Below are 18,473 nucleotides of genomic sequence, written 5' to 3'. Positions count from 1 at the left end.
CGTTTTATCAGTGTGTCTATACCCCTAGAGTGTGAGCACTGTAAGCATTCTGTCATATTTGACCTAAAGCACATTCGAAGTCTATTTTGTAGGGCCTATACTATACAGTTGCACCACATTACAGGGGCGTCACCAGCTTTTTTTCAAGGGGGGTGCGTTTTGACACTAAATGTAACGAGATTTTTTGGACAGACATTTGGAATATAGGAAGCTCTCAATCCCTAGACTTTTACTGTTTTTTGAGGGAAACCAAGCGGGGAAAGGGCACCGGCGTAGCTAGGATTTCATCTTGGTGTGATGGGGGGGGGGGGGGGGGGGGAGGGGGAGGAGGGGGTGTTAGTATGCGAGGGAGAGAGCAAGGGGGAGGGGAGGGTATGGAAGAGCCTGTTGCCCCCCCCCCTCCTCCCACGGTGAGAACTTTTTGCATTTTGATGTTTATAAATGGTGCAATTTGATGTAGTTCTTTTGCGTGTTTTTATCGACTTGAAATAGTCCCACTTGTTTAAGGTAGCAGTACATTTTGATGGAAATTGTTGTTGAACAATGTGCCTATAAACTATATATCATTTCAATAAACTTCTTGTATTGATTCTTACCCTGATGCCATGAACGCGACCGAGCCCGAGCAAGCGGAGCGAGCGAGGGGGGAAGGTGTGGGAGGGGGCCAACCCCCTCCCACGGTTAGAACTGAGATTGCATTTTGATGTTGTAAATGGTGCAATTTGAAGCATGCTTTGCTTGTTTTATCGACTTGAAACAGTCCCACTTGTTTAAGTTAGCAGTATATTTTGATGTAGATTATTGTTGAACAATTTGCCTATAAAATAGTATCATCCAAATAAACTTTCTGTTTTAATATTTACACTGAATATCATGAACGCGGCCAAGCAAGAGCGAGAGGAACGAGCGAGGGGGAGGATGTGGGAGGGAGTGTCCCCCTCCCCCCAAGGTGAGCACTTTTTGCATTTTGATGTTGTAAATAGTGCAATTTGAGGCAAGTTTTTTGCGTGTTTTATCGACTTGAAACAGTCCCACTTGTTCAAGGTATCAGTACATTTTGAAGTAAATTGTTATTGAACAATTTGCCTATAAATGGTATAATTTAAATAAACTTCTAGTAATAATTCTTACACTGATGTCATGAACGCGACCGAGCCAGAGCAAGCGGAACGAGCAAGGGGGGAGGTTGTGGGAGGGGGTTGTCCCCCCTATAAATGGATTATGGAATGATGGTGTGAAACGACAAGTTACTGGCAGCAATATCAGGAGAATGGCATAACGACTACATGCGAGTGAGCGGGGAGAGCGAGCTTGAAAATTTTGACATTTTACAGTCCAAAAACTGCCGTTTGTAGCCATATTTTTTTGCTTTGGAGATTAAGGGGGGGGGGCGCACCGGGCGCAACTACTGGCAATTACTGGCAGCAAGATCAGGTGAATGGCATTACAATTAAATGCGAGCGAGCGAAGAGAGCGAGCTTGAAAATTTTGACATTTTACAGTCCAAAAACTGCCATTTGGAGCCATATTTTTTCGCTTTGGAAATTAAGGAGGGGGGGGGGGGGGGGGAGGGCGCACCGGGCGCAACTGCCGGCAATTACTGGCAGCAACATCAGGTGAATTGCATAACGATTAAATGCGAGCGAGCGAAGAGAGTGAGCTTGAAAATTTTACATTTTACAGTCCCAAAACTGCCGTTCTTAGCCATATTTTTTCGCTTTGGAAATAAAGGGGGGGGGGGGGGTGCACCGGGCTCAACTGCTGGCAATTACTGGCAGCAACATCAGGTGAATTGCATAACGATTCAATGCGAGCGAGCGAAGAGAGCGAGCTTGAAAATTTTGACATTTTACAGTAAAAAAAATTGCCGTTTGTAGCTATATTTTTTCGCTTTGGAAATTAAGGGGGGGGCGCACCGGGTGCAACTGCTGACAACTGGCAGTAACATCAGAAGAATTGCATAAAGATTAAATGCGAGCGAGCTTGAAAATTTTGACATACGGTCCCAAAACTGCCCTTTGAAGCTATATCTTTTTTGCTTTCGAAATTAAGGGGGCGCACCGGGCGCAACTGATGGCAATTACTGGCAGCAATATCAGGAGAATTCAAATGCGAGCGAGCGGAGCGAGCGAGCTTGAAAATTGTGACATTTTACAGTCCCAAAACTGCCGTTTTTAGCTATATTTTTTTGCTTTGAAAATTAAGGGGGGGGGGGGTGCGCACCGGGCGCAACTGCTGGCAATTACTGGCAGCAACATCAGGTGAATTGCATAACGATTCAATGCGAGCGAGCGAAGAGAGCGAGCTTGAAAATTTTGACTCGGACATTAATACAGTAAAAAAAACTGCCGTTTGTAGCTACATTTTTTCGCTTTGGAAATTAAAGGGGGGGGGGGGCGCACTGGGTGCAACTGCTGACAACTGGCAGTAACATCAGAAGAATTGCATAAAGATTAAATGCGAGCGAGCTTGAAAATTTTGACATACAGTCCCAAAACTGCCGTTTGAAGCTATATCTTTTTTGCTTTCGAAATTAAGGGGGGCGCACCGGGCGCAACTGATGGCAATTACTGGCAGCAATATCAGGAGAATTCAAATGCGAGCGAGCGGAGCGAGCAAGCTTGAAAATTGTGATATTTTACAGTCCCAAAACTGCCGTTTTTAGCTATATTTTTTTTTTTGCTTTGAAAATTAAGGGGGGGGGGGAGCGCACCGGGCGCAACTGCCGGCAATTACTGGCAGCAACTTCAGTAGAATGGCATTACGACTAAATGCGAGCGAGCGGAGCGAGCGAGCTTGAAAATTTTGACATTTTACAGTCCAAAAACTGCCGTTTGAAGCTATATTTTTTAGCTTTGGAAATTAAGAGGGGGGGGTGCGCCCCTCCCCCTGGATCCGCCACTTGTAGTCAAGGGTGTCGGTTTATGTTCATGACTGGGGGAGGTATGACCAGCGAGGTGGCGTCGAAGTGACCAAGCGGGGGAAGGATGTCCAAAATCTGCACTTTAGAGCATCCCCTAATTGTGCGTGTTTGTTTTTGTGTGTGTATTATATACATGGAAAAGTTAGGAATTAGCCCAGGTCAAGTCTTTTTATTGGCAATGCAAGACATTTCAAAATCAATGATCTATAGCTTTGATATAACGAAGTGTAAGGTACAAAGGTGTACAGTCTACATCACATTGCGCAACATTGTAACGACTCTTTTTGCCGTTCGGATGTTCTGAGTACACAGCGCACATCCTGCTTATATGCAGAATGCCAACCAGGAATCACGCTGAATCACAATCTTTTGTCGGGTCCGGGCTTTTTGAACAATGTTTCTCACTATATACCTATTTGATTATGGTTAAAAGAAATCATACAAAAATATCTAATTTCTTGATCACCCTTTCATTCAAAAGCAGTTTACTACCCCCCCCCCCTCCCCTCCGTATTTACGCCACTGCTTTTGGGTGAAATAATTGGACAGATTTCTAACAAAAAAGCAAGAAAATCTTTTCATCGCGGGAATTATGATTATGTAGGGTGGGGCAACTGGTACGCTTACCTTCCAATATTTTTATGGGGGCAACATTTTTGTTTTCTTTCAAAAGCAAGAAAATCTTTTCATTTCGGGAATTATTGATTATGAGGGGGGGGGGGGGCGGCAAAATTAAAATATGCTTGCCCCTCCAATATTTTTATGGGGGTAACTTTTTGTTTTTCTGTCAAAAAAAGTTAAGAAATTCTTCTCGTCTCTGGAATTATGGAGGGGGTGGGCAAAATTATATGCTTGCCCCTCCATTTTTTTTTTTTTTTTAATGAGGCTAAGGCTTGCTCTTGGGCTGGCAATATGGATTGGTCAGAAGTAACGTACATAGACCCTACATACTTATATAAGTAGCACACGTACATGCAAACGTGTATGTGCTCCGTATCAATAACGGATGTACAGTACGGTCGATAAATAGTAAACACTGTATAGAATACTAGTAGATTTGTATAAAATCAGTGCTGCCAGAACCAGGGGTGCGAATTGTTTTTGCCCAGGATATTTTTGTCCCTATGGTGCAAAATGTTATTATATAAAAAAAAAATGAAATAGAAAAGAATAATTATTTAGCGTCCGGCGTTGAGGTCGCTCGCAGACTGATTTTTTTTTTTTTTTTTTTTTTTTTTTTTTTTAAAGGATCTGAAGGGGGTGCGTTCGCACCCAACGCACCCCCCCTGGTGACGCCCATGCATTATAGCATAATAGCCTAAACCTTTTTTTTTTTTGTAAGTGGTAGAGAATGCAGTAGTATCATAGGCAATGCAAAAATGTTTATATTCAACTTAACCTTAGGTATTTAGCAATGTTTCGCAAGTTTTAAATCTTCTCTGCTATATACATAGGCGCTGTACGAGACGTGTTGTATTACCCTCGTGGAGAATATTATAGGGTATGGAGGCTCAGAATATCACCCTTCGATAGCATTCTCGCTAGAGCGCATAAATGCCTTCAGGTCTTTCAGAAACGATCAAGCTATGATATTAGAGTCTTTGCACAATAGTTTGAAATCCCAACTCCGTACGCCATTCCCGACTCTTTTTCCAATTATTTTTGTTTGTTTGTTCATTTACGTTAAAAAAGATGATCGGTAAAGCCACCAAAAATAGATATCAACGAATTATAGCAAACCTATAAAAGATGCTTAAACTTCGAAGAGCTATTTGTAAAATTTTCAGTAGTGGAAGTCAAAATGTTTTTTTTTTTAAAGAATTATTTCATGATAAATATGTTCATACGATTGAAACTGTCTCACAATGATATTGCAAATGCTCAATATATTTAGAGCAAATAATTGAGAGTATTTCCGTGCAATAACTATAATCTTTAATCTCATTTTTATTTCATAACACTTTATGGCAGGTCGATGCAACAATTTGAACGTTATTATCATATGCACATACACTAACACTTGAATACACACGTTAATGTACTGATCTCTTCACCAAGTAATCGTAATCCCATGCACATATCCCAGATGATTACTGATAGAATGACCAAAATTGCCTTGCTCCTCAAGGTATGATACTGATGATATATAAGGCGCAGGTCCTACGTATTGTTTTGTAGTTCTTTTCCGCTGAACAGTCAAATGCTAAAATGGGTCCTTCGTCTTGATGTAAAGACTGCTACAGTTGGCAATTTCCTGATCTCTAATAAACGGTAAGTTATTCCAGAGTCTCGGAAGTGCCCGGTCATCTTGGCAGCTAACATGATATTGTTTTAACTGTTGGGATTTGTAGAAGAGGAGTAGCTTGCGCAGTTTATGTGTTCAGCGTAAATGGTGTGATCACAAGATTCGCAATGCTCTTTTATCATCATTTTGGACTTTTGCAGACGAAAATGTCATTCCCCGGAGCTCCACCTGTTCCAGACGTCCATAAGACGACAGTTGGTGTGTCGGCCACCAAACTGCCAGTTGGGTCAATGCTTGAGATCAGCATCACCCTGCGTGGGAGCCGTGGAAACCCTATTGTAGTGCCACAAGCTCTGTCCACATTGGATCTAGTGATGGAGACACCGGGTGGTCAGACAGCCAATCTTGTGGTTCCCAACCAGCTGTCTGCCAGCGGAATATGCGTCACGAGGGTGTCTTTGAAAGACATCGGGCACCACAAGATCCACGTCAAGGTCTGTGGCAGTGACGTAAAGCACAGCCCCGTCTCGGTCCTGGTCTGGGTACGGGGGAATTTGGTCAAAACCTTTAAGCCGTGCATGAACAATCCTCATGACGTCATGAAGCACGAAAACATCTTTGTCGTAACAGACAAGGATTCAAACCAGGTTCAAGTGTTCGATTCCATCTTTCGACCAGTCAATAGATTCGCCTCTCCGGATATGCAAGGCTCGGGTAAGTTTGACCCTTATGGCATTGCTTGGACAGGAAAGAGTTTTGTTGTGACGGATCTCGCTAATCACCGGGTTGTGGAATTCAGCAATTTTGTCCCCACCCAGGTGTTTGGACAAGAGACTCTCCACCAGCCCTGTGGTATCGCAGTAGCCCGAAATGGAGACGTGTACGTTTCCGATTGCTTCAAACACTGCATCTTTGTCTTTAATCAGCAGCGCCATTGCACTGGAATCTTAGGCGGCCTGGGATCAGCGCTCGGACAGATGAATACGCCTTGGTTTATCGCAATGAATTCGCAACAACACCTAGTTGTGGCAGAATTCAAGAACCGCCGGATCCAGGTCTGGAATACGCATAACAACAAGGCACTGCGGATCATCGACGTCAAGCACAACGGGAAGAAGTGGGACTGCAGAGGTTTGGCCGTCGATCACCATGACAACATCTACGTCACTGTCCGTTGCGGCTTCATGCCAGGTTTCAGCGTGGAGACAGTTCTTGTGTACAGTCCCACTGGAGAGTTCTTGGGCAACTTCGGCGAAGGTTTCGATTACGTGAGAGGTTTGACCGTCACACAGGAGGGACAGAAAACAATGGCTTATGTCGTTGACGGAGCCAATCACCGCATCATGGCCTACGAAATGTAAAGAAAGATCTACGGAAAATAATGAGAGCTATTTGAGCAATCAATGAGTATTGTTTGAAGCGGAGTGTTATTTTTATCTCCATTCCAACAACTCTTCTATTGCTGACAAGATGCCATTCGTAACATCTCATTACGAATTTCGATATAGGGCCTACTTAGTGCTTGATAGTCTGTTGTGTAAAGTGGTTGGTACAATGTATTGGTATCGATTTTCCGTCAAAATTATGATGTCATGAATTGTTGAGGTTGCTTAAATTCAAAATATGTGTTTTTGTTCTTTTTTTTCGTGGAGCTCAGCTGTTTTCTTGAGTGTTAATTGTGTTTGTGAACCATGCATGGCTCTGTAGTTTTTAGTTCTGAATGATACATATGTATAAAATCCTATCATTTTGATTTCTTTGTCAGATTTGCTACATGTTCTCTCCCTCTTATAAAGAGGTTGCTGTATATCTTTTTAGTTAAGGCATTATATTTTAGGGAATGCGGCTTCACTAATCCTGTGCACATTGGTTGTGACAATTGTGATGGAAATCACTTATCATTTGCTGCGTGCATTAGCATTAGTTTTTATGTGCAGGGTATAGTGTGTGCCTACGTTTGCTGACAAATTAATGACTGATTGTGAATTGTTAAGTGTATTTTCAGTAAATAGTACCCGCGCCTTATAACCACGGTGTATATACGAACTTTCAAAGCTATTTTTGCTGTAAAGCTGCATGGTGTTTTTTTTTAATCAACCTTTCTTGTTTTGAGCAGCTGAAATGAATTCATGCCTTGTTGTAATCGTTGTGGTTATTTTGTTTCTCATGATATCCAATATCACGATTTAATTTCCGGAAGCTTTTCTGTGTAGATTTAAGCTAGTCGAGGGTTAATAGAGCTCGAAGAACTGGTTGTTATAGGATGAAGAAGAAATCGAAGTACATGTAGAATTAGTTTTGAAAAGCAGTGGAGTGGAACAGTATTCCCGTTCGGGCGTTGGCTCCGAGGAAACCTGAGTGATGCTGTGCGTATAGTCGGTGGGGATTTTGGAATCTCAGAGAGCGAATGAACACCGTTCGTGCTTTATGCGTACATTTATTGTGTATTACGATATGATTATTGTTCCGCAGTTTCGCAAAATTGCAAGCATGATATTTTGCATGTACTTCATGTTATTAAATATGAAAAAATAATTACTCGTTCATCTCCGACCTATAGGCAGGTGCCATTTTTTAGAACTCACAAGTCACATTCCATACTTTCATGTGGCACTGGTTAACACTGAGTAATTTGAGAAGGGTGATTATTCTTTTTTACGAAGAAGATAGTGATTGCTTTATTGAACGTTCTCTTGCTGTTTTGAAGTACAGTGGATTAAACAGTCTGAACTACATACTGCATGACTGTAACGCATGTAAATAGTGTATGGTCTTGGTGATGTGCTCAGACCACAAAATAATTTGTGTTCGTTATTATAGGGCAGTATATAATAGGCCTACCCATGGGTATGTCGGCACGGAGACTAGCTGGTAAACTGGGCCCCGTTTCATAAAACTTGTTATCAATGACATACAACTGCCACATATCAGATGACAAATTTGCTCTCAGCCAGTCAGATGCAACGATTTCAGTAGCTTGTCACAATTACTATAACAACTTGTCACTGATAACAAGTTTTATGAAACGTGGCCTTGGTGGCTACTCGAATCTCACTGGTTTGGGAGACGTCTCCTGAAGACTATAGCAGAGTCTCTGGAGAGTTGCTAGAGAATCGTGCATACAAACTGATTTTTTTTTTTTCCCCCCGGAGACTTTTTCTAGTCTCTGACAGGTCTCGGAGACGTCTCTATCAATTGCGGCCATGTTGCAGGGACAAATTATTGTGTGGACCTGCGAACGTTTTCGGACCTTGCATGCGAAGGCCCATGGCGAATTACCCGGCAACAATGTATAGACGTCTCGGGACGTCTCCTATATGATGACAAGACGTTTCGGAGAAGTCTCGGCGACGCGCAACGTTCTCTCGACTTCAGACAAAAAAAAAAAAAAAAAAGTTATAAAGGTTACCGTGTTTGGAGACGTCACCAGTATACATCCGCCTTTTTGATGGTAGTGTAAGCTTCTTCTTTTTTTTATAGTCTTTTTAGTCGCGGCGACGTCTCCTCCAGTGAGATACTAAAGCACTTTGGAGAGGCTTTTTTTATGAAGAGGTATGTAGGAGGTGTCTATGATTGCATGTTTCTTATTGGCTGAATTCATCGCCATCTTGGTGACCTGAAATATTCGTTGATGATGGAACGTGGGACTCGGTGTTAGTAAGATGTAATGATTGCATGTCAGAAATGGCGTGTCATGGCTTTGTATGTATATTCAAAAGGTACTGGCCGAAATCTGTACTACTTTATAACATAGACGTTTTTGTGAATCCAGTAGATTCCAATAATTTTTCTTGTTATTTTTATGCCCAATTTTGTTGGAACTTATACGGTTTGCTTAATAGCATTTTCTCTGCGTATCTTTAGAGTCATAATGAACAAAATTGAATGTATACTCGATACTCTGCCGATATAAATATCTCACGTGATCGATTACCAATCACACAACAATCTTTACTGTATAGGTCTTGGTATTGTTGTATACACTTGCAGACACCTGTTCATCTTATTTATGTGACTATTATGTAGAATCCCACACGGCTTCTTCATGTATACTGCATAGATGCGTTGACTCAAATGCTATTCATTCGGTACTCTTGTCAAAGTCAGTGCGTAGAATAAAATGATGAAAACGCTACTTGTCCTGCATCACATCTTACTGATTTTCATTTTTTTAGTTCATCACCAGTGCCAGTGAGAAATGGAAGAGTTCAAAGTTGATGCAAAGTGGAACGTAATGAGTATATGGAGAAAGTGCGTGATGTGGGAAAAAAGCATAGTCGCTTATCACTATCGACATTTTGATACAATCTTCTTATCATTACGATCAGTTACATGCATTGTGCAAGTGGCTTGTATCTTATACAATAATGCTCTAACTCTATGAAGATGTACATGAGCTAACAACCTATAGTTTAAAGGGAACTCAAACCTAAATGGGGATTGAGTGAAAGCAGCAACATTAGTACGTAGAACACATCAGTGAAAGTTTGATGAAAATCGTACAATCGATGCGAAAGTTATGAATTTTTGAAGTTTTGGTGTTGGAACCGCTGGATGAGGAGACTACTAGAGGTTTTGACGTATATGAGTGGACAACAATATAAAGAAAATATTTAAAAAAAATCCCCCCCCCAAAAAAAAAAAAAAAAAAAAAAATCTTTTCCAGCATTGTGAAAGAGCAGTTGACTAACTGCTTTCATAAAGCAGGGTGGAATAATTTTGCTATACCCTTAACATCATGTCAGTATCTAGATGATGGAATGTGTAATTTTCATGAAAAATGAATTTTTGTGGAATTTTCTTTATATTTTCTTTATATTGTTGTCCACACACACGTCATAACCTCTTATAGTCACCTCATCCAGCGGTTCCGACACCAAAACTTTGAAAATTCATAACTTTTGCATCGATTGTCTGATTTCCCTCAAACTTTCACTGACGTGTTCTATGATGTTGCTGCTTTCACTCAATCCACATTCCTCTTTGGGTTTTGGTTCCCTTTTATGCGATTGTAAACTGTTATCATTGTTTCGTACTCTATAGGCAATATACATTCCATAACAATCTGTTCTCCCATGTCTCTCTTTTCTCCCCTCTCTCTTACTTTTTTTTTTTCAATGATATTTTATTGATTTCATTCAAATCAATCATAAATCAACCCATTCTGGGTGTAACATGAACATAAAAACGGTACAAATGCCATTCAAAAGACAAATCCATTACCAACTTATACTGCCCATCATCTCCCTTCAAACATAACTCGATTATAAATCAATCCTACTGACCATTTCTTCACGAGAAAGTATTGACATTTACAAAAAAAAAAATATATATATATATATATATATATATATATGTATCTTTGACTATGGTATACTTATACTGCCAATCATCTCTCTTCAACATAACAACTCGATTATAAATCGAGTATGTAAGGGTATATATATATATATATATATACAAGGGTATATACATAAAAAAAGCAACAAAAATACGTTATACAAAACTAGAATGGAATCATTTCATTGAAAATCAAATCCCCATCCCCACCAACCCCGATGCACTCAAACCTATCCCACCACCCCAAACACATACATCCACAACCACCACACACATACACCCCAAACACCAACACACATACACACCAACACCAAAAATCGTACATACACACATACACCCCACACACAAAACACACCCGAAGCGATACCACCTTCCTTCCTAATGAAAACAACTTCCAAATGTTGATTGATACATACAACATTCAAGCGTGTAATGGCCGTATGCAGAAAAGCATCGTCCGCCCGCACCCAAATACCGCTCCAAATACCCATTCAAATTCACCAAACAAAACTCATCAAACTCCTAGCTGCGGACAAAATCCTTTAACTTTTACACCACCAAAAACTTATCCCTCCCCGCGCGCGGCCAATGACACATTATATTGCCTTCACCACTGATAACTACACTGTACTAATAAAAAGAAAAAGAAAACAAAACAATACTTAAGTTCTCGTTTCAGAAACATTTTCCCATTTCAGCAAATGTAATCCCAACTTATTTCTTTTCATAGCAATTTCTTTTTCTTCATCCCGAAAACTTATTATTCTTTTACAAATTTCCTCCAAGGTAGGAATTTTTTCCTCCGACCTAGATCTAAAAATGATATATTTCAAAATAAAAATTATTGTATTATAAAATTTTACTTTTGGATCCCTTCCCGTAACACCAAAATGAACGTCTCTCCACTCTATATTTCGAAGATCTGCCATCTCAAACCTATCTATCACTTCCTGCCACAAATTCTTAACATACACACAATCCCAAAATAAATGTTTATATGTTTCTACCGATTGCTCACAAAAAGAATACCGGTTAATTGCAACGAAACCAAACTCAAAAAGATTTTCCTTTGTATAAACAACTCCATGTAATAATTTATACTGAAATTCCCTAAGTTTTGTTAGAAGTGTTGTCATTCTTGGTCTTAAAAATATATGTGTAATTTCCTGTTTCGAAAACAAATAATCATTTTGGCCATCTTTCATTCGTAAAACACAATTGCTGTAAATTTGTAACAAAGAGTTCATACACCTTTCTAAATGAAACATCTTTCAATAAAATTACATTCTCAAAAATTTTCAAAGAAATATTATATTCCTCTTTATCAACAGAATAAAAATCATATATATTTCCCTCAAATTTCTGGCTTCTTACAACAACCTCCCCTATTTCCCAAACTTTAACTATATTTTCACTATCTAATCCTAACCTGTGAAAATATACTGCTGATCTCATACGATCTTTTTCCAAAATTTGCTTCACTAAATAAATATTCTTCCTATATAAATTTTCACAAAAAATCACTTTCCCTTTACACAAATAATCCTTATTATTTAAAAAAAATTGGATTAATCTTGCCTTCTTGATAATTCCGGTTATTCTCCATTTCTTGCCATGCCCTCAAAATTTCTAAATAAAACAATGGTACATTAAACTTTAGAAATTGTATATCATAATTGCACAAAAATATGAATCTTCCTCCCGCAGTCCTAAAAATATAATCAAAAAAAAGTTTCCATCCCATGAGCTTCTCACCATATAACAATCGCTTCAACCACATAATTCGTTGACTCTTAACAAACAATTCAAAATTTGTCATTCTAAGACCGCCCTCACTATAATCCTGATAACAAATAACCCTTTTAATTACACACACACACACACACACACACACACACACACACACACACACACAGGGTCCCGCACTTTATTTTGTTTCCTTCTAGAGGTTAATCTGCCAGAGTCGAAAGGTCATTGGTTTCTTTTTGCGGTACGTGATCCGTAATTAAAGGCACCGCATGAATGGTGAAAAATTGAAATTACGAAGTGATGGTTAATGCTCTCAAAGTGTATTTCGATCGTACTAAATCCGAATCTGAATAACGCAAATCTTACATTTTTTACGGTTTGTAATACAATGTTATATTCAAGATAGCTGCCAAAATGGAAACTATCACATGGAAATTCCAACTGAACCCTAATAACCTATATAGTTAATAATAGTACAATTTGTATTTTATATCGAAGATGCTGAATCCAAACCCGCATAATGGATGATGTTTGTTTGTTTGTTGTTTGTTTATTTCATTATTCCATCTGAGAAGATGGCTGGATAACCCACAATCAGCTGCTGTGCGCTATTTTGGTGTTCCATGGGGTCCACTTAGATATACGAGGCGAATTCATCGGGTTCCAACCTGCTCTTTCCGATGCCGAATGAAAAAAGCGGGATCTTTTAGGTGCATGAATTGTGACTCTTGCACACGGGACCTATAATGTCCCATCTGAGGGACTGAGTGTTTTTGCCTCGTTAAGGGGCGGTATGAGACTCGAGAATCCAACCCGGGTCCTTTGGATCTGAAGGCAGACGCGCTAATGACTGAGCCAAATCATCGCCTTATAGGTTTTGAGATGTTCGAGATGGCCACCAAAATAGTCGCAAAAAATGCAGCCAATATTTAAAATTCCTGTGTGTTTTCCATGTAAATTGGGGAAAATTTCCAAAAATGGCTCTAAATCCAATTTCAAGGGGGCTGAATCTGAAACTGGATGAATACACTCTTGCATGCATCCTGAGGATTTTTTGAAGTGCGTTCAAAATAGCTGCCAAAATGAAATATTCCCACTAATAAAAAATAGATGAAAACTTATGCTCAATAGATAGTGATTGGGACATTGAACCCATGCAGGGTGAAAACCTCTTATTCGTATTTTTATGTAGTGTATTTCGCTGTATTGACTGAAATTTTGTTATAGGCCGCCTAGCCCCGAAAGTATTGATAGGGGCTATAGGCCCTAAAGCAGGGGCGGATCCAAGAATTCCGTTAAGCCAGGGAGCTGAGGGGGGCGTCCAGTGCACCCCCCTCCCCCCCCCAACCCCGCCGGTGCCAGGTAAAAATGGCAGAGGTAAAAATGGCAGAGGTAAAAATGGCAGAGGTAAAAATGGCAGGGGTAAAAATGGCAGGGGTAAAAATGGCAGAGGTAAAAATGGCAGAGGTAAAAATGGCAGGGGTAAAAATGGCAGAGGTAAAAATGGCAGAGGTATAATGGCAGAGGTAAAGATGGCAGAGGTAAAAATGGCAGAGGTAAAATGAATGGTAGAGGTAAAAATGGCAGAGGTAGAAATGGCAGGGGTAAAAATGGCAGAGGTAAAAATGGCAGAGGTAAAATGTTAGAAGTAATGACAGCGATTTCGTCAGAGATAAACGTATGAAGAGCAAACTGTATTTATCGAATTATCAAATCCAAACTGCAGAATTGAAGAATGTTTATTGAATTATGTTTTAAAAAGATTACAGAGCACTCTCATTATTCTGAGTTTGATTCAAGTGCAGTGGCGTAATCTGTCTGTTCAGAGGTATGATAAACCAGCTAAGAGCCTAGTAGGCCTATGGGAAATTATTTGTATCATTCAGTATTATTATTGTTATTATTATTATTATTATTATTATTATTATTATTATTATCATTATTATTATTATCATTATTATTATTATCATTATTACTATTATCTATCATTATAAGGGGGTTCCAACAATGCTGCAAAGCCCTTAAACAGTATAATCCTATACGTTGTTTCGCCCAATGAAGTTATCACACACACACACACACACACACACACACACGCACGAACCCACTTTTGGTATAAACATATACTTCTATACGCAGATATACATACTCTCACATACACACTCTTGCACAAACGAATTCCGCTCACATCCAGGCTAGTATATTGTCATTATTTTTCATTTTTTGAACTGTTTAGTGTAAAGAAGTGAAGGAGACATAGTCGAAGGAAACCGCTAATTTTTCACCTGTTCTATGTTATTTTCTCACATTCATGTTTCGTAGGAGCCTATTTATCTCACAAGGCCTGATCGCGACGTAATGTAGAAGTAAAAATACAAAACGAAAAAAAAAAACTACAGCAGATGTATCGGCAGTCATAAGTAAGCTCTTGCAAAATATTTTATTACATTGTTCAAGTATCACATGGCGCAAAAACAAAATAAATATCTCGAAGTTTAATGAACACTTTGTGGTCACTTTACAAACTTATGCCTATATTAAAACTGGAGACGAATTTTAGCAATAAACTGTTCTAGTGAGAAAAAAACCCCGATAGTTTGCCATGGGATTTCTTTCAATCATTGTTGAACGAATCCGCAGGCGAAAAAATGTAAATGTGTGATGCCTTTCAACCTTAGCTGTTGCCCCAAAGCATGGGCGTAAATCCCGGAACACACCAGAATCAGGTCAATAGCACCATTAGACCCAGAGATAATCGCAACTGTAGATTTCAAATGGCGACCATTTTGAAATCCAATATGGCGAACATAAAGATAGAATTCCAAGTGGCCCAATATCTGAAAATGTTTGCAATATGTTAATGTACATTTGTGCCAAATTTGGTGCTTGTATCACAAAATGCACGATAGATTTGCTAAGCTGCCCCACTAAGAGTATTAATTTTAGTGATACCCCTTTTATATAAAACATTTTCGTGTAATTAATGATTTGTTTAACCCCTAATTTTGGGGGAATGGGACATCAAGCGGGGAGAAATGAGACAACCTGGAGAGAAATTGGATAACCATCATGACCAAAGTAGGATTTACATGTGCCGCGGGGAGAAATGTAACACTGCCCTATTAAATTTCTCCCAGTGGTAACAGAAACAGTAAAAGATCCCTGCCAGTTTTTCATACCTGCATGTCTGTTATCAAGCAATTTTATTTTCGGAAGTTTGCACACTTATTAGAATACATATTAACATAGTATAGGACCTACCAGATCTATAGTAAGTTTGATATTTTACTGACAAGATACCTGTAGAGCTGTATAACGGTTAATATGTCCATTTTCAGGTGTACCGAGGCTCATCTTTTTACTGATATAATTGGATTGTTGACTGGCCAAGCATTTTTCAAGTTACATGAGTGTCCCATATTTCTCCCCGTGTCCCATTTCTCCCCAATCTCCCCCGTGCTTTTATTTATTTCAGAAGGCACGAAAAGCGCGTATTGCGAGCAAGATGTCAGAAACATGAAGAAAAAAAAAATCTGTCACTTTTACCTCCTCCTCTTGCATTTCAACGACTAAATCTTTATCAATGGCATTTTTATCTCTAGCATTTTGACCACTGACATTTCGACCACTGACAACTTTACCTCTGACATTTTTACCACTGACATAATTATTTACCTCTGACATTTTTACCCTGTCATTTTTACCTCTGCCATTTTTACCTCTGCCATTTTTACCTCTGTTATTTTTACCTCTGCCATTTTTACCTCTGCCATTTTTACCTCTGCCATTTTTACCTCTGCCATTTTATACCTCTCCCATTTTTACCTCTGCCATTTTTACCCCTGCCATTTTTACCCCTGTCATTTTTACCTCTGCCATTTTTACCTCTGCCATTTTTACCTCTGCCATTTTTACCTCTGCCATTTTTACCTCTGCCATTTTTACCCCTGCCATTTTTACCCCTGCCATTTTTACCTCTGCCATTTTTACCTCTGCCATTGTTACCTCTCCCATTTTTACCTCTGCCATTTTTACCTCTGCCATTAGGCCTATACCTCTGCCATTTTTACCTCTGCCATTTTTACCCCTGCCATTTTTACCCCTGTCATTTTTACCTCTGCCATTTTTACCTCTGCCATTTTTACCTCTGCCATTTTTACCTCTGCCATTTTACCTCTGCCATTTTTACCCCTGCCATTTTTACCCCTGCCATTTTTACCCCTGCCATTTTTACCTCTGCCATTTTTACCTCTGCCATTTTTACCTCTGTCATTTTTACCTCTGCCATTTTTACCTCTGCCATTTTTACCTCTGCCATTTTTACCTCTGCCATTTTATACCTCTCCCATTTTTACCTCTGCCATTTTTACCCCTGCCATTTTTACCCCTGTCATTTTTACCTCTGCCATTTTTACCTCTGCCATTTTTACCTCTGCCATTTTTACCTCTGCCATTTTTACCTCTGCCATTTTTACCCCTGCCATTTTTACCCCTGCCATTTTTACCTCTGCCATTTTTACCTCTGCCATTGTTACCTCTCCCATTTTTACCTCTGCCATTTTTACCTCTGCCATTAGGCCTATACCTCTGCCATTTTTACCTCTGCCATTTTTACCCCTGCCATTTTTACCCCTGTCATTTTTACCTCTGCCATTTTTACCTCTGCCATTTTTACCTCTGCCATTTTACCTCTGCCATTTTTACCCCTGCCATTTTTACCCCTGCCATTTTTACCCCTGCCATTTTTACCTCTGCCATTTTTACCTCTGCCATTTTTACCTCTGCCATTTTTACCCCTGCCATTTTTACACCGAACCCATCCGCCACTGGCAAGACATATGGATGGTTAATTTGGGACATGAATTTTATTTTGTTTTAACGAGAATTTCGTTATGACCGTGTTCTTTATAGCGGGAGGGTGCTGTAGGCATTTCAGTTGAACGAATGGCCGAGAGCGTTACCCAACCGCTACTCGAAGACATGATCCCATGCAATAACGCATCCGCAGCATGCCTCATTACGATGTTTCAGGCGTGTTGAAATGATTGAAAATAACATCCTCTCTCGAGGTGAAAGTATAACATCATTAAACAAAAAAAAAAAAGATCTGTTTAATAATTTATTATGCAAAAACAAACAAAAACATAGAACAATTAGGCGTTTAGATTTTTCAAGACGGGTAGATGGAATCCCAATTGAAATAGAGTTATGATCTTTTTTTTTTTTCATTAGGGAAGCTATAATTTACACATCATGCAAATTCCACTAATTTGCCGCGCTGGATTTTGAGGGACTTTTATCATGGCGTTCAGGAGACCACAACGGCTTGCACGGCAGTGGAATCCCTGACTGCTGTAGGCCACAAAAGAGATTTCATAGTGACCAGGAGGTACGTGTTTCACGAAGAATTTAAGTCGAACTTAAAAGTTAAGATCGGCTTAAACTTATATGGTATGCCGTTGGTATCTCTTTTCAGTTTTATCTAATGTTTTCAGAATCCACTTCAAATTTTTATTAAAATTTACAGAAAAATCCTTTGTTCCTTACTTTATTTTGTTATTTAGTGCCTGTATGAAAAAGTCTCCAAAATTTGCATTCCTATTTGGAAAGTTAGAACATTATTGAAGTTACACACAGCATACCATAATCTTAAGTTGATCTTAAATTCTTTGTAGAACACCCCCCCCCCCCCCCCCCCCCCCCCCACCACCACCACCACCACCACCACCACCAGCGCGAGCATCAAGATGCTTGTTCTCGCATTTCAGTACATAAAACTGCACTTCCAGTACAACTTTTCGCACTGGATCTTTCTGGGCATGCAGTGTGTGGTACGGGTTACTAGTATACTAGTACACGGTACGAGTCGATAGGCCATCCATAACCATCCGTCGGGCGCGGCGGGGCACGCGTACTACATGTACTGCATGAAAGTTTAAAAGGAAGAAACGTGTGTACAGGCCTACTCTATTAAAATTTAACCCGTTTATCGCAAGTTACGGTGGCCAAGACTTCCAGTTTCTCAGCTTCCTGTTGTGATAAAGTTTCACTAAGTTAGCAAGTGCTCTGTATAGTTTTCTCTATGTTACTTTGGACCAATCAAACAACTCTCCCTTGTTTGGAAGAACAATAGTTTTGACGCTTCGTATCGTCATTGAATGTATGGGAATCACTCTCGCTTAGCGCTTCAACGTGAACTGCATCAGTAGCTCGCGA

The 18,473-nt window shown here is 39.7% G+C and overlaps 1 protein-coding gene across 1 annotated transcript; it reads left to right on the top strand.

Moving 5' to 3' along the window:
• Positions 1–5,341: 5,341 nt before the first annotated feature.
• Positions 5,342–9,427, top strand: LOC139715742 (uncharacterized). Its single transcript, XM_071627293.1, has one exon. It carries the CDS (start codon positions 5,375–5,377, stop codon positions 6,527–6,529), a length of 1,155 nt encoding a protein of 384 aa, XP_071483394.1. The 5' UTR covers positions 5,342–5,374; the 3' UTR covers positions 6,530–9,427.
• The last annotated feature ends 9,046 nt before the right edge of the window (positions 9,428–18,473 follow it).

Source organism: Diadema antillarum, unplaced genomic scaffold (assembly GCF_040938485.1).
Source record: "Diadema antillarum isolate AM-2024a unplaced genomic scaffold, OU_Dant_1.0 scf00000054, whole genome shotgun sequence".
In the NCBI taxonomy this organism is placed as follows: Eukaryota; Metazoa; Echinodermata; class Echinoidea; order Diadematoida; family Diadematidae; genus Diadema; species Diadema antillarum.
Note: the sequence above shows the minus strand (reverse complement) of the source record. Positions and strands in the feature narration are given on the sequence as shown.

Coding starts and splice junctions, on each gene's coding strand:
- LOC139715742 (XM_071627293.1), top strand. CDS start 5,375: ATGTCATTCCCCGGAGCTCCACCTGTTCCAGACGTCCATAAGACGACA.